The sequence below is a fragment of the Physella acuta genome, unplaced genomic scaffold, assembly GCF_028476545.2.
Source record: "Physella acuta isolate Inbredline_101_S28 unplaced genomic scaffold, ASM2847654v3 ptg000070l, whole genome shotgun sequence".
Lineage (NCBI taxonomy): Eukaryota > Metazoa > Mollusca > Gastropoda > Physidae > Physella > Physella acuta.
Window position 1 is genome coordinate 157,320 of NW_026731590.1, and position 24,484 is coordinate 181,803.

Here is a 24,484-nt window from a genome sequence, read left to right on the forward strand (position 1 = left end):
TTGTAGGTTATTGTATATCACTATACTTTTTACTTTTGGCTGAGTCACTATAAGTGATTTTGATCTTCTCCGATCTTAAACTACTAAAGCGTTTGTGATTTTTAAAAACGCGGACATTTATTAACCGGGGGGCGGTGGGGGGGGGACCAAAAAAGCAAATACCCTAGCTACGCCACCTTATAGAATAAACACGACTTCGGATCTGGGACATTATCTTATCTAAATAGATAAAAGCCCTCTCCTGCAACATAAATAACCATCAGGCCCTTACAAGATACCGTACTAGTACCCCGAACATAAGAAAAAATAAAATAATGTATCATTTATAATATATTTTTTTACTGTAACTGTTGCCGAAGATCGAGTTCGTTGGCACCTCCTCAAAGAGGACCACCTTGTAGTTCCAGTCAAGCGGAATTTGATCGCCGGTCATCTCAAACTTGATCAAGTTGATTGCGCGGTTGAAAAACCAGGTCATCCTGCCCAGGTGCAAGTTTTCCTCCAACATTTCCAGGCTCGGGAGTAGTTTGACACTGGTTGAATCTGGCGGTTAGAACAGGTGTCAAAATATTGAAAGTAACTATAAAATTATCGACCGTGAGATTCAAACTTAAAGCCTGACCGCTCAGATATAATGCAGTGGGTGGGAAATATATATATATATATATATATATATATATATATATATATATATATATATATATCAACTGCAAAATTTACAGAGAAAAAAGGGGGTAGGGGTGACACCATGAGGTGCCGCACCGGGAGACACCCGACCTAGCGACGCCACTGGTTACAAGTGAAACAATGTGCAATATAATTAAACATAATTAATTAATTGGGAGGAAACACATTTAACATTACAGAAAAGAACGAAGAAGAAGAAACTATTAAACGTGTGCTGTGTTTATGTATAACGTGTCATGTGACTTACTGAACGAAGGGTCAAGGTCAGCGCTGTAAGAAATGTTGATGGCTTCAATGTCCGGCACGAGAAACAGTGAATCTTTCTTGCCCAATGCTACGTCATGGGCCAACATCTCCTTGGGACTCTCCGCATCAAAGGAGACAATAACCATCGCATTCAGCACCGTAAAACCTTTCAAACATGACATTTAACACCGTAAAACATTTAAAACATCACATTTAACACCGTAAATCTTTAAAATACCAAATATTACGCTGTAAAATCTTTAAAATAACAGATTTTAAGTTGAAAATTTTTTAAAATATCAAATTTAACACTTGAAAACCTGTATAACATAATATATAAAACTGTGAGACCTTTAAAATATCACATTTAGCGCCGTAAAACTTTACAAAAATCTCATTTAGCGCCGTAAAACCATTAAACTTTCACACTTAACACAGTAAAACCTTTCAAACTTCACATGAAGTACCGTAAAACCATTAAAAAATCACTTTTAGCGGCATAAAACATTTAAAACATCACATTTAATACATTTAAATCCTAAAACATCAGATTTAACACATTTAAATCCTAAAGTATCACATTTAACAGTTAAAGAAGGTAGGGCCTCTGGTATACAGTTGGGCTGAAAAAAACCCCGGGTTTAGCAGTTCTTTTGACTGTACCAACATAGCTTGAGATGTTTTAGACACATGGCAACCCATATTTTCTTCATCTAACGCCGTTAGCTATGGAAACCTTACCAGTGGCAATAAAGTCACATAAGTTCATTGATTAATATAAGAGTTGCAAAAGATTTTTAATCTCTACTCTTTATATTTTTTCGTTCTTGCCATGACACATGTGGGAGATGAAGTTGAGTTCACATGTTTCATGGAGGCACTATGCCAAGCCGCCTTATTTGCGCTCACGTGAGTCAGGTACCCATCAGAGCTGGGTGGACTCAGTGAGTCAGGTACCCGTCAGAGCTGGGTGGACTCAGTTAGTCAGGTACCCGTCAGAGCTGGGTGGACTCAGTGAGTCAGGTACCCATCAGAGCTGGGTGGACTCAGTGAGTCAGGTACCCATCAGAGCTGGGTGGACTCAGTGAGTCAGGTACCCATCAGAGCTGGGTGGACTCAGTGAGTCAGGTACCCATCAGAGCTGGGTGGACTCAGTGAGTCAGGTACCCATCAGAGATGGGTGGACTCAGTGAGTCAGGTACCCATCAGAGCTGGGTGGACAGTGAGTCAGGTACCCATCAGAGCTGGGTGGACTCAGTGAGTCAGGTACCCATCAGAGCTGGGTGGACTCAGTGAGTCAGGTACCCATCAGAGCTGGGTGGACTCAGGGAAGCCCGAGAGTCTTGAGCCCTTAATCGGAACTTGGGACTTTCGTGTTAGCAGTTGACCAAACCGTCCCTCTCTACTTGGGTCACAACATTTACCAATTTCTTGTAGAGTCACACCATTTACCAATTTATAGTAGAGTCACACCATTTACCAATTTCTTGTAGAGTCACACGATTTACCAATTTATAGTAGAGTCACACCATTTACCAATTTATAGTAGAGTCACAAGATTTACCAATTTATAGTAGAGTCACACGATTTACCAATTTATAGTAGAGTCACATTTGCTAATGTATAGTAGAGTCACAACAATTACCAATTTCTAGTAGAGTCACAATGATGGATCTTTGATAGAGCTTCATGTTTTTGTACATCAGGGCTGAGAACTGCGACATCATTTCACCCAAGTCTGCCATGGTGCGGATATATTGGATTCTGGCAATACTTAATCACCTAGCCTGCAGACATAACATACATACTTTGAGATGGTTATATAATAAGTTTTAATATATTTCTGTGCAATAAAAACAAGAAAAAAAATTATATTCCAGTTATATAAGTTTATATAAGTTTATAGTATATAGGAAAGCGTGTTGGTAAAGGCAGAAGCGTAGCGAGGCGGGGGGGGGGGGGGAGCGGGGGGACATATGTCCCCGGGCGCCGACCTTAGGGGGGGGGGGCGCCAAATTGAAAGTTTGAGGGGGGTGCAAATGAAAAGTTCGAGGGGTGGTGCAAATGAAAAGTTTGTCCCCGGGCGCCGGGAAGGGTCGCTACGCCTCTGGGTAAAAGGCGTCAAAGTCATACGGAGGGAGTGGTGGGTGGGGTGGGGGTGGGGGGGGGGGTCCGACTTAAGTGATGAGGAAAGCGGGAGAATATTTTTTTTTAAAAAACGTGACGTCATTTTGGATTTAAACTCTCCCCCTCCAGATTAAGCAATTGCCTAAAGGTTTTTAGATCTAGATCGACATTACAATCACATTGTTTAAAAACAACTTGCCAATAAAAGGAACAGTGAACGAATTTGGTACTGACAATAAAAATACATTCAGGCGAACTAAGCACCAGAATAAATTTGGTTGTTGATGAAACAACACATGACGTGAAAAATGGACCAACGTTTCCCTAAAGGTTTGAAATCCGACAATCAAAAAAGTGAAAAGAAAAATATAAACATAAAATTAAAGCCAGCCGAGCTTGCCTTACAATTTTATTCTGTTTACATTTCGGTGTTCAAGACAATTTTGTTTACATTTCCGTGTTCATACTTGCATCGGAAGTTTCCGTTTTTTAGTTTTGCGGCGCAAAACGAATTTTTTCTTTTTGTTTTCTTGGGCCAAACTTAAAAATAATTAATGCAATTCTTCGGGTAGTGGCTAAGCGCGACACCAGTGTTTCTTTCAGACTTTTTCCTCCCCGGAGAGGGGTGGGGGGTACTTGAAATTTTCGGGGGCGGGGGTAGAATTTTCGGGGAGGGGGCGGACACTGGAAAAAGTATATAATTATATTTCGTTGAATGGGACGGTAGACATGTTTTTTTTGGGGGGTGGGGGGGGGGGGGGGGGGGGGGGGTGAGGGGGGGGGTGTTGGTGTGTGTGGGGTGGGGGGTGTTGGTGTGTGTGGGGGGGTGGGGGTGTTGGTGTGTGGGGGGTGGGGGGTGAGGGTGGGGGGTGAGGGTGGGGGGTGAGGGTGGGGGGTGTTGGTGTGTGTGTGTGGGGGGGGGGTGTTGGTATGTGGGGGGTGGGGGTTGGGGGTGTTGGTGTGTGGGGGGGGGGTGTTGGTGTGTGGGGGGGTGTTGGTGTGGGGGGGGGGTGTTGGTGTGTGGGGGGGGGGGGGGTGGGGGGGTGGGGGTGGGGGGAGGGATGGGGTGGTTTTAGTTTAGAGAAAATAGACAGCACTATCAACCTAGCGCCCGGTGTATCCTTCCTCAACGGGCCATTTTTCTCGTACTTAATAATATTAAGTTGTAAAAATACCATTCGTTTTATCACAAACCCTAAATTAACATTGAAGGAGGTAGCGATAAGTGGTGAGGACGGGGTTGGGGGCGCAGGATTCTGGACGCAGTAAATGAAACAAGTGGGGCGTGGCATGAAAACCAACAACTGTGACAGTCACTGAGAAATACATCCCTTTTCCAGTCGAGTTATTAAATACATCGTAAAACTCAGAGCGTTATCATGATACAAAGTGTATCAAATCATGTCTAACTCAGCTTGGCTATATATAATATACACACACATATATATATATATATAAATATATATATATATATATATATATATATATATATATATATATATATATATATATATATATATATATATATATATATATATATATATATATAATTTTATATATACATATATATATATATATATATATATATATATATATATATATATATATATATATATATATATATATATATATATATATATGTGTGTGTGTGTATGTGTATGTATATGTATATATGGCCATATATAGGTATATATTATGCATTTATATAATTGTTATTTTCTTGACAATAACTTTTTTGACAACGTCGATATCAAGCGACGCGAACGTACGATCATTAGGAACTGTATATTTAAAATTAAATAAATCCCCTCCTTTGGGGGTCCCTGGGGGGGGGGGGAGGGATTATTATACCCTTTAACACTAACTTCCTACGTACAAGATACCTCCCATCAGACTAGCGACTATTCATCCAGATGTAAATGTTGACCAGTGTTTCTTCCAGACTTTTTTCTCCGGGGGGGGGGGGGGGTGGCGCACTTGATATTTTCGGGGGTGGGTGGGTGAACATTTTGGTGGAGGGAGGGGGCGGACACTAGTAAAAACGTATGTTTATTATATACAATCCATCTCGTTCGGGGGGAGGGCGGTAGAGATACCTGGAAGATACTCTGATGTTTACGCACGACCCAGTGACGCCACCGTTCCTGAATTAATTTACCCTCAAAGTGAGCACTGGTTCGACCTCAGAAAAGCACCGAGGAATGCTTGGGGTAGGGTGGGGGCACTTGAAACTTTTTTTTGGGAGGGAGGATGTGCGTTGTTTAATTTCCAGGGAGTGGGGGCACTGGTTGAAGTATATTTTTAAATATAATTTCTCTATAGGCTATTTTTTTCCAACTAGATGCCCGAAAGAAATAGAGAAAACTCATCAGAAGGATACTAATGGCACAGCAAAGGTCACCCTATACTACCTTTTTAACTTAGTGAGACATTGACAATAGCAAGTGACGACCTATGAAACAACACACACGTTATCGATTACCAGCCTTAAAATACGATACAATACTTTTTACTGTACAGAGTATAGAGAAAATATTATAATCGTGCAAAAAAAATAATCGAGATTTTTTCAAATCTCACGGCGTTACACCTCCCTGAGTCGGAAAAACATATTTAGCAATCTTGTCCGTATGTCTCTGTGTGTGTGTGTATGTATGTGTTTCTGTAAACGCGATAACTTGAGTACCGTTACAGCTAGGTTGATGAAATTTCATTTATAAGTATTATATCCAATTTGTAGATCCGTATCAACTTTTGAGCGATTTCCGATAACCGGAAGTGGAACTTTTTCTACTTTCAAATTTTCAAAAGCCTATAACTTGAGTACTATTTCAGATAGATAAATGAAATTTCACATGTAAGTAAAAGATCTAATTCTCTGCCTTGAGTAATTTCCGTTGACCGGAAGTAGAAATTTACGCTATTTCCAATTTCTCAAAAAACTCATGTGAATTTATAAAGTACTAATAATATCCCGTACTATTATGCACATTTTGTTTTGCATTCACTTGGTGTTCAATTCTTTTTTCTACGAGATTCTATTCTATTTAAAAAGTTTAAATAATTAAAAATAGATTAAAAGTCATGTCTATATCCAGAGTTGCCATCCCCTGTTGTTTTATATAAGAATATTCGAGAAAGTTTAGGGGAGATCATTCCCGGTTTATTTAGTTTAATGAATCTACTTGTTGTGTGACTAAAAAAGTTCATGTTTTATTTACATTCATCTGTTTCATTTTACATATAAATAATCATCTATCTAAAACTCAGTGATAATTTACCAACATTTTACTAACAATTAATCTTTATTGTACAGCAGTTACCTTTTCTTCAAGCCTTTAAATTTCGCAACACTTCACGATAGCCAATTTACATAAATTAATTAGTGAGTAGTCGATAAGTGAGGTCGCTTATTTACGATGTTGTTTTGTTCAGTTGAACCCAAACGACCCACCATTTACCCCCACTCCTTCTCGGCTTGTATAAAATTAACTACTTAATTAAAATAAGATTGATGGTAGCTTACACGTTTAATTAAAAGAATATCAATATTAAATTAACGTGTTGACTTGGTAGACGAGAGTCATTGTGGGTTACAGAAAGCTGAGCGAGCAAGCTACATTACACGTTAGGTAAAGTAAATCTCTTTGTTTTATTACTGACTAGTCTTATGCCTTTCTTTGTGTATAATATAATGTTGATTTTTGTTGTTTCACTACTGACTAATCGTAGGCCCATCTTTTTGATTTTGTTGTTTCACTACTGACTAATCTCATGCCTATTTTTGTTAATTTTTTTGTTACACTATCGACTAATCTCATGCCTATTTTTGTTAATTTTGTTGTTACACTATCGACTAATCTTATGATAGTCTTTGTTAATTTTGTTGTTTCACTACTAACTAATCTTATCCTTTCTTTGTTAATTTTGTTGTTACACTATCGACTAATCTTATGCCAGTCTTTGTTAATTTTGTTGTTTCACTACTGACTAATCTTAGACCCATCTTTGTTAATTTTGTTGTTTCACTACCGACTAATCTTAAGCCTTTCTTTGTTAATTTTGTTGTTTCACTACTGACTAATCTTAAGCCTTTCTTTGTTAATTTTGTTGTTTCACTACTGACTAATTTTAGGCCTTTATGTAGTGTAATGAGAGTGTCCGTTCTGGAAATCGGCCTTCGGGCATCCGGCAAGTGTCTGGAAAACGTCCGGCTTTCATCATGGCAACCTTACTACACACGTCTGAAAAGAAATCACACCTCAACAAGTTTTGTCTTGTAAAAACATCAGTTTCACTCTATTGTATTTACTGTGCTCAAACCTCATGTGAATAGAAAATGAATGAATTATGAAAGCTAACGTCAAAATAATTATTTCAATGAATTTGAAGTATTCACCGGAGTTTCGTACCCACGCCAGTCGACATGTTATCGAGTGCGCTGTCTTCTCGGCCAGGAAATCATTTGGGGGAAATATTTTTTACACAATCTCCGTCAACATATTGAAGGGGGGTTGCTCTCCATTTCTAAACGATATTCTGACATCAGAATTTGAAATATATTTCACATTTTTTAAGTATTGTAAGTGTAGTCAGATGGTAGAATTTACGACTGCTAACCCGGTGTCAAGTCTGAAGAGTGTTTCTGAGTCCACCCAACTCTAATGTGTACCTGACTCACGTTAGGGAAACAAAGGCGTATAGCGATGACTACACTTTCCTCCCTTATGTCGTGGTCATTTAAAGAGAAGAACTCTACGTAGTCTGCCCAATGTGTCTTGCGAAAAAATTGGAACAGATGATAATGATGTATAGAACATTAATATGCCTATCGCTAATTGAATCAATTAATTCTTTTATTTTCAGTCATGTCGCGTGTGTTGCTGTCGCTGATCGTCTTCACGTACGTACTTGGCGTCAAATCTGGCTGCAGCAAGTCCGACTGGGGGTATAGCTTTGACGTGGAAGGTACGTCACAATGCACCAACCCTGGTTACTTTATCAACGGCTTCTATAGGAGCAGCAGTGATGATACCGATGATATATATCACCTGGAAGGAGCTGAATGCTGCTATCCGACTTCGCCATGGGAAGGCAACGACTTGGTGAAAGTAACCGCGAACTGGGGGATAACTCTTGATTACCAAGGCTGGGCATTTTGTCCTATGGGTTATTATCTTTACGGGCTGTACAGGACTGTCGCGTCTGTACGTCCATCAGGACTCCATAACATTGAATACGGACATTGCGCTAAACCCAGAAACCACCCTGATGAAAACGGTCACTGCTACACACAGGATGTTGTTCAGTGTTTAGACCAAGAGGGCTTGTGCCGCTGTAACGATGGTTACTTCGTTGTTGGTCTGTACCGTGGAGGGTGTGACAAACTGCTGTGTTTGGAGTATTTACAGTGCTGCAGATTTAAATGAAAATATCTCACGGAAGTAGATCTACTCCATACTACATGAAATGAAAACAAAACACTTTTGTGTTAAAAAAAAATTTAAAATAATTTCAAGTCTCGAAAAGTATGTTGTTGAAATCTCAAAATTGACTTCTAAATAAAATATTTAAAAAATATTTTTTTTTTTTCAATTTTCTTTGAAAAGAATAACATCATGCATGCGATGTTTATATATGGGTTAATCACTCATGTACACACTACATAGCTTATCTGTTCTGTTCTTAAATGGTCAACGGTTCTCTTAACACATGAAGTTTTATGAAAAGCCTAACTCTAACCCATATTGTAAAGTTATATATTTATGGACATTACGGTCCATTTCAACAGTTCAAGTAGAGTTGAACTTTCCCCTACCTAGGCCTTTAAGAGATTGTGTATACGTTGAATATGCCTAGCTGTCTTGCTTTTTTCTTGACATGAGCCAGTCACGGTTAAATGCTGGATGGGTTCTGTATCGAGGAAGCTGTGACTTTTGGTCCAGTCCTACATCCTTATGTAAGCCCTGGGGGGGGGGGGGGGGTAAACAAAACAAATAAAATGCATGTAAAATATATACACATAATAATAAAGTAAAATAATCAAGTAAATTACATACACACACATACGCGACAGTTTAGGAAACCCACCTAAACATCAATCTAAATCACGTGGTCCAAAAACACGCCAAGGGTATAGGAAATACAAAAATACATTTTAAACCAACACAAAGAACACACCACTTGAGTATCAGACCTGCTGTTGCCCACTATCTCGTTTTAGATGAAAAAGAAAGAAAACGAGAAACATCGGCGGTCGCTTTCATACCAATCACACATGTAAAAGTAAAATAAAAAACAAATACCTTCAAGCACGAGGTGCCCACACAGAAACTGACCCGATCTACATCCTACTGTCCAGTGGACTATTCACGCACAGATTTGCACACAATAAAATAATACAAAAAAAAATATCCATTCACCCGCTCGCATTTTTCTTGCTTTAAAGTATAATACACAACTCACTCAATAATATGTACCCTCGTAAATCTTCATTGGAAAAATTCAAAGCTGCAATGTACATTACAAAGACAAATCCACAGAAATGTTTACTTTCAAGATAATAAAAACAACTACCATTAACACTTCAATCAAGTTAAGAGTTGGGGCATTTTTTTTCTCATGAGGCCTGCTAAGGTTAAAATGAAAACAAACGTGATGTACATTGCCAGAACAATGAACTAGCTAAGAGTGCAATTCTTTCTCTTGAGGCCTGTTGAGGTTGTAATAAATACAAACCGAGTGCACGTTGTCAGCGCATAAGATAAAAATATGATAACAAACTCACTAACAAACAGTCGTATACATTTATTTTATTTTCCTTAGAACAAAAAAATAACCAATATGAAACAAATTTAATACATCAAATACCATAAAAAAGGAATTTAAAAACAAATTACATCTTTTAATTAATACTAAATTGTGTAAAAACAAGTCTATTTCATTTTTATGTAATAAATTATGACTTTTCTTGTTAGTCTGATGGTGCTGGGAATTTTTGTCTCAACGTTTTGACTAAACGAAGACCCTGAATGAAAATACAGATCTCAGTCTAGGTATAAACATTTTTTACACTGAATGACTAAGGACATGCGGCTCTTTTGATATCAAGATGCGGCTCTCCAGCTCTTTGCACAAATACTAATAATCTTAATAAAAAAATAAAATATTTGAAATAAAAAAATGTTAGTGGCTCTTTAAAACCAGGGAAATTTTGAAAATTGTAACATTTGGCTCTTCCGCTTCAAAAGGTTGCCGACCCCTGACTTAGGACTACAATCAAGGTAAAGAGAACATCCTATCAGTACCACAGGGCGCGCTACATGCTACACTTAGTGTGACAAAACAAACAGGGGAGATGACCATGTGCGGTAACATTGTTAGAGTAGCGCCCCCTGTCGTAATGTTTTTATTTGTTGAACTGTGAATGTCAGTCAAGAATGATCACTTGAGATCAGAACATATAATACTATACCCCCCCCCCCCCCACCCCCCGCCCCCCTGACTCCTCAATCCCAGAATCCACAGCCATGAACCTCCCTCACATTTAAAATCCAGCTTATAAGGATAGCGTCTCGAAACTAACTTGAAAGCAGTCTTGTGTTTTTATTCATTGTTTCGTTCAACAATTTTTCTACAGAAGGGGTGGGGGTGGGGGCGCACTATGAGTTTTCAATCACGGAGTGGGCGATTTAAATATTGGTGGGGATGGGATAAAGCAATCTTTTTTCAATATGACTTATATATTTTATTCTATTTCGTCTGAACGTGAAGGGAGGGGGAAGAAGATTGGCGGCGGTAGGCTTGCTTTGGGTGGAGGAGGGGGCACTAGACCCCAGAAGTGATGCCTGAAAGAAACTCTGGTTTTTAATGAAACGCTAATGATTATTCTCAGAAGTGCATGAATCTGTATTGATCAGAATCTGCGCTTATAATCGTAACAGCAGGGACATTTAAAATGACGCTAACAAACTAAAGAATATGGCAACCAAACTCGCGAACCAAATGGTTTCCTTGGATAAATACACAGTGTTAGGACCACCGCAAGGATCATCTACATCATAGTCATAGTAGTCATCAGAACTTGTACTCCTATTTCTCTCCGGACAGTCTGACTTCTTGGGCGGCTGGGGGCCGTTGCAGAAGTCCTCCTTACAGAGGGTGTAGCAGATGTAGTGGTTGACGGTGGAGACCCACTCACAGGTGGTGTAGTTGTTGGCGGGCAGGTTGTAGAACTTATGGCCCTCGTCGACGATGATGAAGCCGTTACGACTGGTGCAGTCGCGGTTGAAGACGGTCCGTTTGCCTGGAAAGTTGAAACGTATGAGTGTGTTGGTGGTTTTATGGGTAAAACGTAGGCCAATTATATGTTACGTCAGTTATAAATATCAATTATATGTTGTAAATGTCAGTTATGCTATATTCTCGATAATATGTTGTTACGTCAGTCATTTGTTATAGCGTCGATAAAAGGTTTTAGCGCCAGACAGTTTTTTTCAAGACTTTTTTCTCCGGGGAGGGGGGGGGGGGGCACTTAATATTTTCAGGGGGGGGGGCGGTAACAGTAACAGTATTTGATTTCTATATAAAATCCATGTAATTCGTGGGGGGGGGGGGTGGTAGTCTTATATATATGAAGGTATCAAGGGTTAGTCAGTTATACTAGTGTAAGTCAAATGATTTTTCATCAATCAGATGTACTAGCGGTCTCTACCTCCAGTCTCCCAGGTTTCTATCATACAACGGTCCCACTCCGGGTTCGAATCCGTGCAGTTCTTGGCGTACTGGTAGCTGCTCTCGTTACCCGCGGTAACGTTGATGAGACCCTCAATGTCAGTGACACAGCCGGATGACATGTCAGTGGTAGCACATTGGTAGCACATGATGGATTCTGGGGAGTGGATATTGGTAGCACATGATGAATTCTGGGGAGTGGATATTGGTAGCACATGATGGATTCTGGGGAGTGGATATTGGTAGCACATGATGGATTCTGGGGAGTGGATATTGGTAGCACATGATGGATTCTGGGGAGTGGATATAGGTAGTACATTGGTAGCACATGATGGATTCTGGGGAGTGGATATTGGTAGCACATTGGTAGCACATGATGGATTCTGGGGAGTGGATATTGGTAGCATATGATGGATTCTGGGGAGTGGATATAGGTAGCACATGATGGATTCTAGGGAGTGGATATAGGTAGCACATTGGTAGCACATGATGTATTCTAGGGAGTGGATATTGGTAGCACATGATGAATTCTGGGGAGTGGATATTGGTAGCACATGATGAATTCTAGGGGAGTGGATATAGGTAGCACATTGGTAGCACATGATGGATTCTGGGGAGTGGATATAGGTAGCACATGATGGATTCTAGGGAGTGGATATAGGTAGCACATTGGTAGCACATGATGGATTCAGGGGAGTGGATATTGGTAGCACATGATGGATTCTAGGGATTGGATATAGGTAGCATATTGGTAGCACATGATGGATTCTGGGGAGTGGATATAGGTAGCACATGATGGATTCTGGGGAGTGGATATTGGTAGCACATGATGGATTCTGGGGAGTGGATATTGGTAGCACATGATGGATTCTGGGGAGTGGATATAGGTAGCACATGATGGATTCTAGGGAGTGGATATAGGTAGCACATTGGTAGCACATGATGGATTCTGGGGAGTGGATATTGGTAGCACGTGATGGATTCTGGGGAGTGGATATAGGTAGCACATGATGGATTCTAGGGAGTGGATATAGGTAGCACATTGGTAGCACATGATGGATTCAGGGGAGTGGATATTGGTAGCACATGATGGATTCTAGGGAGTGGATATAGGTAGCATATTGGTAGCACATGATGGATTCTGGGGAGTGGATATAGGTAGCACATGATGGATTCTGGGGAGTGGATATTGGTAGCACATGATGGATTCTGGGGAGTGGATATTGGTAGCACATGATGGATTCTGGGGAGTGGATATAGGTAGCACATGATGGATTCTAGGGAGTGGATATAGGTAGCACATTGGTAGCACATGATGGATTCTGGGGAGTGGATATTGGTAGCACATGATGGATTCTGGGGAGTGGATATAGGTAGTACATTGGTAGCATATGATGGATTCTGGGGAGTGGATATTGGTAGCACATTGGTAGCACATGATGGATTCTGGGGAGTGGATATTGGTAGCATATGATGGATTCTGGGGAGTGGATATAGGTAGCACATGATGGATTCTAGGGAGTGGATATAGGTAGCACATTGGTAGCACATGATGTATTCTAGGGAGTGGATATTGGTAGCACATGATGAATTCTGGGGAGTGGATATAGGTAGCACATTGGTAGCACATGATTGATTCTGGGGAGTGGATATTGGTAGCACATGATGGATTCTGGGGAGTGGATATAGGTAGTACATTGGTAGCACATGATGGATTCTGGGGAGTGGATATTGGTAGCACATTGGTAGCACATGATGGATTCTGGGGAGTGGATATTGGTAGCATATGATGGATTCTGGGGAGTGGATATAGGTAGCACATGATGGATTCTAGGGAGTGGATATAGGTAGCACATTGGTAGCACATGATGGATTCTGGGGAGTGGATATTGGTAGCACATGATGGATTCTAGGGAGTGGATATAGGTAGCACATTGGTAGCATATGATGGATTCTGGTGAGTGGATACTGGTAGCACATTTGTAGCACATGTTGGATTCTGGGGATTGCATTTTGTTTGAGAATAATTGTTTTTCTCATGAAAATGTTGTGTTTGAAGGTTTCTATAATACCAAAACACACGCAACGATGGATGCTGAATATAAAAAAAAATTAAAAAATATATATAAATAAATAAATACAACTCGAAAATTAAACAACTGCTGCTTTTTGTTTGTTCTTAGATGGACAAAGGCTATGGAAGCAAATCCAGAACGAAAAGAAGGCTGAAATCGAGTCAACAGTATATGTGTCGCTTTATATAAGATGACACGTAATCCTTAAAATGGGTTGTAGGGGATTAATAACGAAGATACAGACGTTTCTATTACAAAGTAAAAGTAATTATGTTTTTGTTCTCATATTAGATAGCACTTATTGTAATCTGTGATTAAACATCTTTTTCTTGTTTTGCTTAAAGACTTTTTTCACACCCTGATCTAAAGGAAGCTAAAATAAAAATGTTTAAAACATGAATTTTTTAATAGCATTAAAGGAACTGAGTGTCTTAGCGGTATAGAGCCTGACTTTAATCCGTAAGTCTCAAGTTCGAATTCAAGTTCAGTTCAGTAGACCGGCCCTGAGTCAACCTAGCTCTGATGGGTACCTAACTCATGTTAGGGAAAAGTAAAGGCGGCTGGGCATAGTGCTGACTACACTATCCCTTCATTTGCCGAGGTCACAGAAACAAGTGAACTCTACTTCACTTGCCCGTACACAGTCAGAAAGGGAACTTTATTTTAATAAAGGAAATAGAAAAGCCAAATTACCAGACAAGGTAAAGACTCCCACGAGAAACACAACACACAAACACAGCTGCTGTATAGGTGACATCCTAATCTATATGAGTAAAAACGTTTCTGTGGAAAAATATATAATTCAGTTTATTTAAGAATAGTTTTAACTATTATAAAACATGAATCAAATACGTTAAACATGTGAGTCTTTGTTTAATAAAGATAAACTATTGTAGTGAATGAAAAAACTGTAAAAAAAAATTGTGTAATCCGTGTTTGTTTACATGAATTAAATTATTATTTTTATGCAAAGAAAATCACACAATAGGAAGTGTCGTAATAAATCATCCTTTTTTTGATCAAAGTGTTCATGTTTGTGTAAAAATTGTTGTAAGCTGATATCAGTAACCGGTAAATCAGAAACTTAATTGGCAGAACAAAACGGAAAATATAATGACTCATTTTTAAAAAAGCTTACATGAAAAGAATTTAGGGCCTATACAGTGCCGGCGCTACCTATAAGGCAAACTAGGCAGTCGCCTAGAGCGCAACCCATACGGGGGCGCAAAAATATGTAATCGCCATTATGAAAAAGTACCTAATAACTTTGCGTTGTGATCTATTTCGGTGCCCAGGACGAACTATGAATTTGGGGCCACCTCTTTAAATTAGGCCTATAAATAGTTATTCGCGCTGGTGAAAATGCGCCCCCCCCTTCCCTAATTTGGACAGGACGGGGCGCTTTTTACCAGTCATTTTGTCTTTTTACTTTGGTGTTCCACAAATGATATAGAAAACAAGTAAGTCCATAATGCAAAGTAGTAGTCAACAATTTTTATTTTGACTGTATACAATTTAGTAACGAGCTTTTTATATTATGTCTTCTACATTGGCGCTCCCTTTGGTTCGGCGCCTTTAAGGGCCGCCCCACACGCCTTCCTCTAGCTACGCCCCTGCTAAAATAATGAGATTTTTATTGTATATAATCTAAATCTTTTAATTTCGACAATTTCAGATGATTAACTCATTCTAATGTTGACTTAGTGATCGCTCCATCGCGCATGGAATTTTGATTTTTAATAGGGCTTGTAAATCTCGTTTTCTCTCACGTTTAATTAGAGATCTCGTAAGCTAGGGAGAAATTTAGATTATTAACCTAAATTAATTTTTGGCACAGGTAGAATTCTTCTACATATCCTGGATATGGGTATACAGTCTTAGAAAGGGAGGCTTAAACAATTAGGACATATTATTCTATCTGGCTTCCTTTATAAAATAAGTAGTATAGTAGGTCCCCCAAGTGGTATTATTGAGGGTGAGGGTGAGGATGAGGGTGAGGGTGAGGGTGAAGGCCACCTGTTGCATAGTTTGACCGTTATTGATTGATTTTTGCCCACCTGTTGCATAGTTTGACCGTTATTGATTGATTCTTGACCACCTGTTGCATATTTTGACTGTTTTTTGACCACTTGACCACTCATTAATCACTTGTTGATTGTTGTCTTGAGGGTTAGGTGAGGGTGATTGAGGGTGCCCACCCTCAATTGAGGGTTAGGGTCCCCATCTTTTGATCTCTGAGGGTTAGGTGAGGGTGATTGGGGATGAGTCCCCACCCTCAATTGAGGGTGAGTCCAACTATTGATTTTTTTTAGCCCGTTGTTGATTGTTCATTAACCAACTGTTGATTGTTTTATTGAGGGTTAGGGTGAGGGTGATTGAGTGACCAACTGTCCACTTGTTGACCACTTGACCAGTTATTGGTTGTTGACCAGTTGCCCATTTGTTGGTTGTTTTTTTTTTGCTTTTTTTTTTATTGACCTGGACGACAGTCCAGCTTTAACAGTATATAGTAAAATATTATTTCCCCACCCCAGTGGGGGTGTGGGGACCACTTGGATTTAAATTTTTGTCTTATTTACACCTTTTGTACTAAATATAGTTTAGTAGAAATAGGTCATGACCTCATGACGGAGCAGGTGCTGTCTGTGTGAGCATGTCCTTTTGTGTTTGACGCGACTCGCGCGCTTTGTCTACCCCGACCCAATCGTTATGGCTTATTGTTAGGCTAGGTTTATTGAATAGGGCTGGTCTTGTCTGACCCCAGTTGTTAGTGTTTTTTAAAAACATTGATATTTTTTTCTAAAATAGTGACCAGGGTCAGACATCAAAGAGTATATTAATCAATTATTGTTAACAATTTAAAAAGTAATTTAGGATACCAATGGTTTCACAGAAATTACCCTTGATTATGTTTTTGTTTTAGTTTCAAAGTCGGTTATGTTTCAAAGCTCAAGTTTTGTAAATTTCTTTTGAGACTATGTTGTAATCACTACGTTTTCATTGTTTCATTTATTTATTTATTTTTTTTTTCACCACCTTTTAATTTTAAGGTTCTATAATTCTACCATATTGACTTCCACTTAAAATATATGTTTAAATACATTTTGTTTATATTTTTATAATTTTCTAAAAAAATATTAATATAGAAGCTAAACAAATAAAATTTTGTTTCTGTGACCTCGGCCTATGAAGAGCTAGTGTGTTCATCACTATACGCACCCGGCTTTATTTTCCCTAACGTTAGTTAGGAACCCATCAGTACTCAGAGAACTTCTATTGAATTGGACCTGAATTCTACTCTTCCCTGTCTATAGAATGGTACTTCTGTGACAGTGGGGAGGGAGTGGGGTGGTTCACCCCTAAACTAATCCACGACCACAACGATGCATCTTTCATCTTTTTATAGTTTTTAATTGTCACCCTTTAAACATTCTCAAGTACGAGAACTCAGTGACTTACATTATCATAGCGACAATGGAACGGTGTTGCCCCGTGCGTTTATTGTTTACATTTAAAAATTCAGTTTAATGTCTAGTTTAGTATCAGTGTTTTGTCTTGAAGACTTGACTTTACGAGTGGTAACATCAGGTGTGGTTGATTCAACTTGATGGTTACAAAGTGTGTTAAAATGACAATATTTGTTAATAATAGATCTGATTAAAAACTCTATCTTGAGATCAGTGTATGAAACAATAATATTTTAAAATTTTAGCGTATTAATAATGTTTAAAACAAGTTTTGCCGATAACGCTCAAGCAGATGTATAAATATCCCGTCACCTGCTTGCGATATAAAATACAAAAGCTAGTGTCTTTATTTCGCGTACGTTGCACTTGAAAAAGATATGGTCTAGCTCACTGTAAAAGACGAATCGTCTCCCCTGCTAATGACATCGCAAGGAAGAAACGAATAGACGCTATCTCGCTACTAAAACGTACCAAAAACACATTTAAAAAAAAATAAAAAATTACTCAACGTGAAGTTAAAAATAAATTGTCTTCGAGAGAGAAGGGTGTTGTGTGGAAGTATTTTTCCGACACAGTCTGTTTATTTCATTGTCCTAGGCTCAGCTACCCATACAATGGGTATTGTGCTCACGGCATACAATGGAATTTGGGCGCGCGCCATTGTGACACTTAAAAATGCTAGAGTGAATGACGCAGGTATGTTTTCAAGGTTGTAAAGATTACACCAGCGGTACATTAGTAAATATTTTTAGGGATTTCTCCCTTGAATTAATTTCAACAAAGTTCTAAAAGCTCGCCTTGTGTTAGATTAGCCTATTTGATGTCTATAAATGACGTACGACTCGCTCCGCGGAAACGAATCGTCTCCCCTGCTAATGACGTCACAAGGAAGACACGAGTAGACGATATCTCGCTACTAAAACGTAACAAATACGCGTTTAAAAAAAAAAAACTAAAAAAAAAAAATGACTCAACGTGAAGTTAAAAAATAAATTTCTTCGAGCAAAAAATAAAAGCAGCTGCGAAAGTGACAATGGGATGGTGACACGGTTTAAAAAAAAAAAAAAAAAACTCTTTTATGCAAAGAAAACGACAGACGCCTTTATAGGTGGCATGCTAATTTATCCCTTGCGTTCTCTCCCTTTACCGAACAAGTAAGATAAGTCGCTGCGTAAACTAATTAATACCCTTTACATGTACGCGTCGCTAATGTTGTGAGCAAATCGTCTCCCCTGCTAATACCGTCACAAGGAAGAAACAAGTATAAAATATTTCGCTCCTAAAACCTAACAAATACACATTTAGAATTGTGTTTGCCATCATGGAACACACGGGTGGGAGGGTAGGTCATTGCCCTTTCTCCTCATCCTTTTTGTTTACAACACGGATACAAAGAAAAAAAAATCGCGCCACCCTGATTGAGACATAAAATCAAAAATCTAATTTCACGCTTGCTCCGCGGAAAAGATACCTGCGCGTTGGGGTTTTCAAAGCCTATTGTCCGCCGCTCAGCTACCCATACAATGGGTATTGTCTTCGCGGTATTCAATGGAATTTGGGCGCGCGCGATTGTGAGACTTAAAAATGCTAGAGTGAATGACGCGGGTATGTTTTGCAAGCTTGTAAAGATTACACCAGCGGTACATTAGTAAATATTTTTAGGGTTTTCTCCCTTGAATTAATTTCAACAAAGTACTAAAAGCTCGTCTTGTGTCAGATTACCCTATTTGATGTTTGTAAATGACGGATAAAAATAACTCGCCAAGATCATTAATCAATCAATCAAAATTATTGATTTGTACTTAAAAGTGATTTGATTGAAGGATATGTATGCTAAAGGCATACCGTATTTAGTTTTTATTTACGTCGTTATTTTGGTGAAATTTAAATGTACGCATTTTAAACGCTGTCTCATTTGACACGAACTACTATAACGTTTTTAAACTTTTAATTTATAGTCTAAAGCAAATTTTACTAAGCTGGTCAAAAATTCAGATGATAATGCAAGATATAGAAAAAACAAAATAAAATAACTTGCAAAAATAAAATTGTATTTAGACGTATTGTATTATGTATAAGTAAACCTTCTTAAATTAAAAAAGTTCAAGCCAAAAAGAAGTATCACTATTGTAAATCCGTATCAGTCCTCAGTTAAACAATTGGGATCCTAAATTTATGTGAAGCTATTTTTTAAATGTAAACAAGACTGTTCTAATTATAGAACATCGGATTCTACCTTCGTTGCTCTATTTATTAGGGAAGACGCGAGCAGCGCACGCGTCACACATTTTTAAATGTAAACAATAAACGCACGGGGCTACACCGTTCCATTGTCGCTATGATAATGTAAGTCGCTGAGTTCTCGTACTTGAGAATGTTTAAAGGGTGACAATTAAAAACTATAAAAAGATGAAAGATGCATCGTTGTGGTCGTGGATTAGTTTAGGGGTGAACCACCCCACTCCCTCGCCACTGTCACAGAAGTACCATTCTATAGACAGGGAAGAGTAGAATTCAGGTCCAATTCAATAGAAGTTCTCTGAGTACTGATGGGTTCCTAACTAACGTTAGGGAAAATAAAGCCGGGTGCGTATAGTGATGAACACACTAGCTCTTCATAGGCCGAGGTCACAGAAACAAAATTTTATTTGTTTAGCTTCTATATTAATATTTTTTTAGAAAATTATAAAAATATAAACAAAATGTATTTAAACATATATTTTAAGTGGAAGTCAATATGGTAGAATTATAGAACCTTAAAATTAAAAGGTGGTGAAAAAAAAATAAATAAATGAAACAATGAAAACGTAGTGATTACAACATAGTTTCAAAAGAAATTTACAAAACTTGAGCTTTGAAACATAACCGACTTTGAAACTAAAACAAAAACATAATCAAGGGTAATTTCTGTGAAACCATTGGTATCCTAAATTACTTTTTAAATTGTTAACAATAATTGATTAATATACTCTTTGATGTCTGACCCTGGTCACTATTTTAGAAAAAAATATCAATGTTTTTAAAAAACACTAACAACTGGGGTCAGACAAGACCAGCCCTATTCAATAAACCTAGCCTAACAATAAGCCATAACGATTGGGTCGGGGTAGACAAAGCGCGCGAGTCGCGTCAAACACAAAAGGACATGCTCAAAAGACAGCACCTGCTCCGTCATGAGGTCATGACCTATTTCTACTAAACTATATTTAGTACAAAAGGTGTAAATAAGACAAAAATTTAAATCCAAGTGGTCCCCACACCCCCACTGGGGTGGGGAAATAATATTTTACTGTCGTCCAGGTCAATAAAAAAAAAACAAAAAAAAAAACAACCAACAAATGGGCAACTGGTCAACAACCAATAACTGGTCAAGTGGTCAACAAGTGGACAGTTGGTCACTCAATCACCCTCACCCTAACCCTCAATAAAACAATCAACAGTTGGTTAATGAACAATCAACAACGGGCTAAAAAAAATCAATAGTTGGACTCACCCTCAATTAAGGGTGGGGACTCACCCTCAATCACCCTCACCTAACCCTCAGTGATCAACAGATGGGGACCCTAACCCTCAATTGAGGGTGGGCACCCTCAATCACCCTCACCTAACCCAACAACGGGCTAAAAAAATCAATAGTTGGACTCACCCTCAATTGAGGGTGGGGACTCACCCTCAATCACCCTCACCTAACCCTCAGAGATCAAAAGATGGGGACCCTAACCCTCAATTGACGGTGGGCACCCTCAATCACCCTCACCTAACCCTCAAGACAACAATCAACAAGTGATTAATGAGTGGTCAAGTGGTCAAAAAACAGTCAAAATATGCAACAGGTGGTCAAGAATCAATCAATAACGGTCAAACTATGCAACAGGTGGGCAAAAATCAATCAATAACGGTCAAACTATGCAACAGGTGGCCTTCACCCTCACCCTCACCCTCATCCTCACCCTCACCCTCAATAATACCACTTGGGGGACCTACTATACTACTAAAATATCCATTATCAACAATAGGATATATATTATTCACAACTAACAATTATTATGTGTAAAATTGTAAACAAAACCATATTGACAGTCAATAAAAAAATGTTCAGATCAACTAAAATCCAATACACAATTAAAAATTTTCTGTGAGATATTTTGTCTGAGATCATTTGTCCATGATATGATTTGTCCTGATATCTTTTGTCCTGGTAACTTTAGTCCGTGAGCTCATTTGTCCTTGAGATCATTTGTCCTGATATCCTTTGTCCTGTCACCATATATATATATATATATATATATATATATATATATATATATATATATATATATATATATATATATATATATATATATATATATATATATATATATACATATATATGGGGAAACTAAAATAATGCGGGGGAATGTGGCGTTTTAATAAGCTTCGCCTAGTGCGCTAAATAACCTGGCGCAGGCATGGGCACATTCAGAACAATACTAGACAAAATATTTCACCCTTTCAAAATATATATTAATAAGTATAGAGGAAGAAGTGTACGGTGTGATAAGAATAGCAAAGCTAACGAGAAAGACGGCATGTTGTTATCTGATATAGGTTTGGCAGGATTTACACATTCTTTGGGGGACGGAGTGGCCTAGCGATAGAGCTCTTGACTGGTAACCTGAAAGTCTCGATATCGAATCCTGGTTCAAGTCAGTAGAACCTCACAAAGTCCACCTAGCTTTGATAAGTGTCCAACTCACGTTAGGGAAAGTAAGGGTGACTGGGCATAGTGATGATTATAATCATTTGCCGATGTTACAGAAACAGGTGAACTCTACTTAACTTGACCCATGGGCCGTCTTAACAAACATCAGATATCGTTTCTCCCTTCTATTAATAACCCACGGGCTATAAATAGATTTATTAAAATCATTATATAAGTCGTATTTGGTTTGAAACATTCTCTTATATTTTTATTTTGGTTGGATCATAACTTGCGTTGGCAAGTATTTTATGTTGCAATTCTAATCCTATTATAATATAAATTAATATAATTAAGTGTAGACGTAAAAATAAAGAAAATGTGTCTGTATTTCTTACGTCATATAGTTTTACCTGAGTTGTCGTTCCTTATTCAACAAACATCAAACATTTTATTTACACTGACTGCTTTGTCCAGGCGTTAAAATATCAACTTCCTCACTAAATCTCTTTTCTGATATCACAGCGCAAAAAATATCAACTTCTTCACTAATTCCCTACATAGGGCCGAATGCTCTATGATCACCACTTGCGCTACAATTGTATTTTCTAAAAATAAATGAACTTGTAATGATTAAGCAACTGAAATTCAGTAGAATCCGGTATCTAAAACGAAATCCAACACTGTATGATATATATATATATATATTTATATATGATCGTGTTTAGTTTAATCCTGTATTGATAATGTTAGCTACTTCCTGTTTGAATGCCGAGGTTTGAATTAGCTGTGTTAGTTTTGTTATCAGTGTGTTTGCTGTTTTTGAAGTTGTCGACCTTTGCTTATCTCAGCGACACGCAAGTGGTGGCGTCAAGTTCACACATGCGAACTTCGGGCTGCTATTTCTATCAACAGAGATACTTGATGAATTTACGGTTTTACTAAAAGCGTTGTCCATAACATGCGTCGTATACATAAGAGGGGTCGGAAATTGTGCTACGATCTGTGACTAGGATGGAAGAATTGAGAATGTTGTGCATCACAACTTCACATTTTAACCTAAGTCACAACTTCATACTGTAAGGGGATATGCGCGGTAAAAAAAATCACACAATTTCTTATTTTTCGTCATGATGGGTTTCTTGCACTTTTAAATACTTTGTGCATTTTTGTATTAAGAAAATAATAACTTTAAAGAGAACAAAAAATGTGTGTTTAAATTACCATTTTTACAACCCTATTTATTAAAAAATAATCATTTTTTCCCTATCTCACAAGCCCTCTATGAAAAGTTTTATATCCGTCATCATGTTGTATTTGGCATCATTGGAAAGCTGCATTTCTCCTTTATTTGATAATAATCTTAATTTCCATAATATAGGAGACACCGAAAGCTTACAATCGGCTTTGCAGTTTACACAAATACGGTATTTTTACAAGCTTTTATTTAACTCACTTCCTCGTCAGTCGTCAGTCTGTCTAGATCGAAACGCAGGAGTGAAAATTCGGAAACTTCTACTTGACCGATACGATTCACATTTGACACGTGGGTCAAGACATGAAGACAATGCAATCTGAAATTAAATTTGACTTAATTGGATGCCTAATTAATTTTTTATGAATTAATTAAAATTTGGACCGAATTAGTAGGCATGTCTAGCCAACCACACCACACGCGTCATCACGTTCAATAGCTGCGCCATCACGGTACGTTCAATAGCTGCGCCATCACGTTCAGTAGGCGCGCAATGGTTTTTAGTCATGTAACTCTTTTGTAAATAAAACATGTAAAGTACTGAAATTTTTTTCATAAAAAACGTTTTAATAACAAGCTTTTATGTAATAATGCACTAAAAAGTAGAAAATAAATTATAGACTACTATTTAAATTACTATACAGAAAAGCATGGGTCTCTTCTCAAATATTAGTAAAGTATCCAATCGGTACTAAAGTGACCCACGCTTTTCTTTATAGTTATTTAAATAGTAGTCTATAATTTATTTTCTACTCTTTAGTGCATTATTACATAAAAGCTTGTTATTAAAACGTTTTTTATGAATTTTTTTTATGACCTACTTTTTGCTGTTTTCTCAGTTCGCAGGTTTTTAACACTTAAAAGCCTACTACTTTTTATTTATTAAACAATGCCAACCATATTGTCAATAATTGTCTTGATGCGAAAATACAACTTTTGTCACGAGGGAATTGTGATTGCTTTCACAGAAAAAAGTATTTGGTAATTAATATGCAAATTTTGAAACTTTTTAATACTAAAAACGGTACGATTTTTTTAGACTTTGTAAAATTCTTACTAACGAGAAAAATGTCCCGTTGAGGAAGGATACAACGGGCGCTAGGCTGATAGTGCTGTCTCTTTTCTCTAAACTAAAACCAACCCACCCCCCCCCCACATAGAGTATCGATGAAGAAATTTCTTTTGAGTTGGGGAGGGGGGGGGGCTCAGACGTTCT

At 38.1% G+C, this 24,484-nt stretch overlaps 2 protein-coding genes and 1 long non-coding RNA gene across 7 annotated transcripts in view; 1 reads left to right on the top strand and 2 right to left on the bottom strand.

Moving 5' to 3' along the window:
* The window catches only part of LOC131952165 (ATP-binding cassette sub-family A member 2), a 44,337-nt gene extending 41,638 nt beyond the window's left edge, over positions 1-2,699 (bottom strand). The window contains exons 1-3 of the mRNA XM_059314722.1: positions 2,579-2,699; positions 935-1,099; positions 343-543 (exon numbers count right to left, since the gene is read on the bottom strand). Coding sequence (XP_059170705.1) covers positions 343-543; positions 935-1,099; positions 2,579-2,678 — 466 coding nt within the window. The 5' untranslated portion in view covers positions 2,679-2,699. The remainder of the gene's footprint in view (positions 1-342; positions 544-934; positions 1,100-2,578) is intronic.
* Positions 2,700-6,511: 3,812 nt separating this feature from the next.
* LOC131952267 (uncharacterized) lies at positions 6,512-8,640 on the top strand. The gene is made up of 2 exons (XR_009388523.1): positions 6,512-6,692; positions 7,927-8,640. It is a non-coding gene; the product is annotated as an uncharacterized LOC131952267 (long non-coding RNA).
* Positions 8,641-10,866: 2,226 nt separating this feature from the next.
* The window catches only part of LOC131952139 (ly6/PLAUR domain-containing protein 1-like), a 192,431-nt gene continuing 178,813 nt past the window's right edge, over positions 10,867-24,484 (bottom strand). Inside the window, exons 2-5 of one of the 5 annotated variants that reach the window (XM_059314701.1) lie at positions 22,427-22,490; positions 14,562-14,651; positions 11,774-11,950; positions 10,867-11,365 (exon numbers count right to left, since the gene is read on the bottom strand). In XM_059314701.1, the coding sequence (XP_059170684.1) occupies positions 11,013-11,365; positions 11,774-11,950; positions 14,562-14,625 (594 nt within the window). In that variant the 5' untranslated portion in view covers positions 14,626-14,651; positions 22,427-22,490 and the 3' untranslated portion in view covers positions 10,867-11,012. Of the gene's footprint in view, positions 11,366-11,773; positions 11,951-14,561; positions 14,652-22,411; positions 22,745-24,484 lie in introns of those variants that run through there. The other 4 variants (XM_059314685.1, XM_059314693.1, XM_059314676.1 and 1 more) reach the window with 4 other exon arrangements.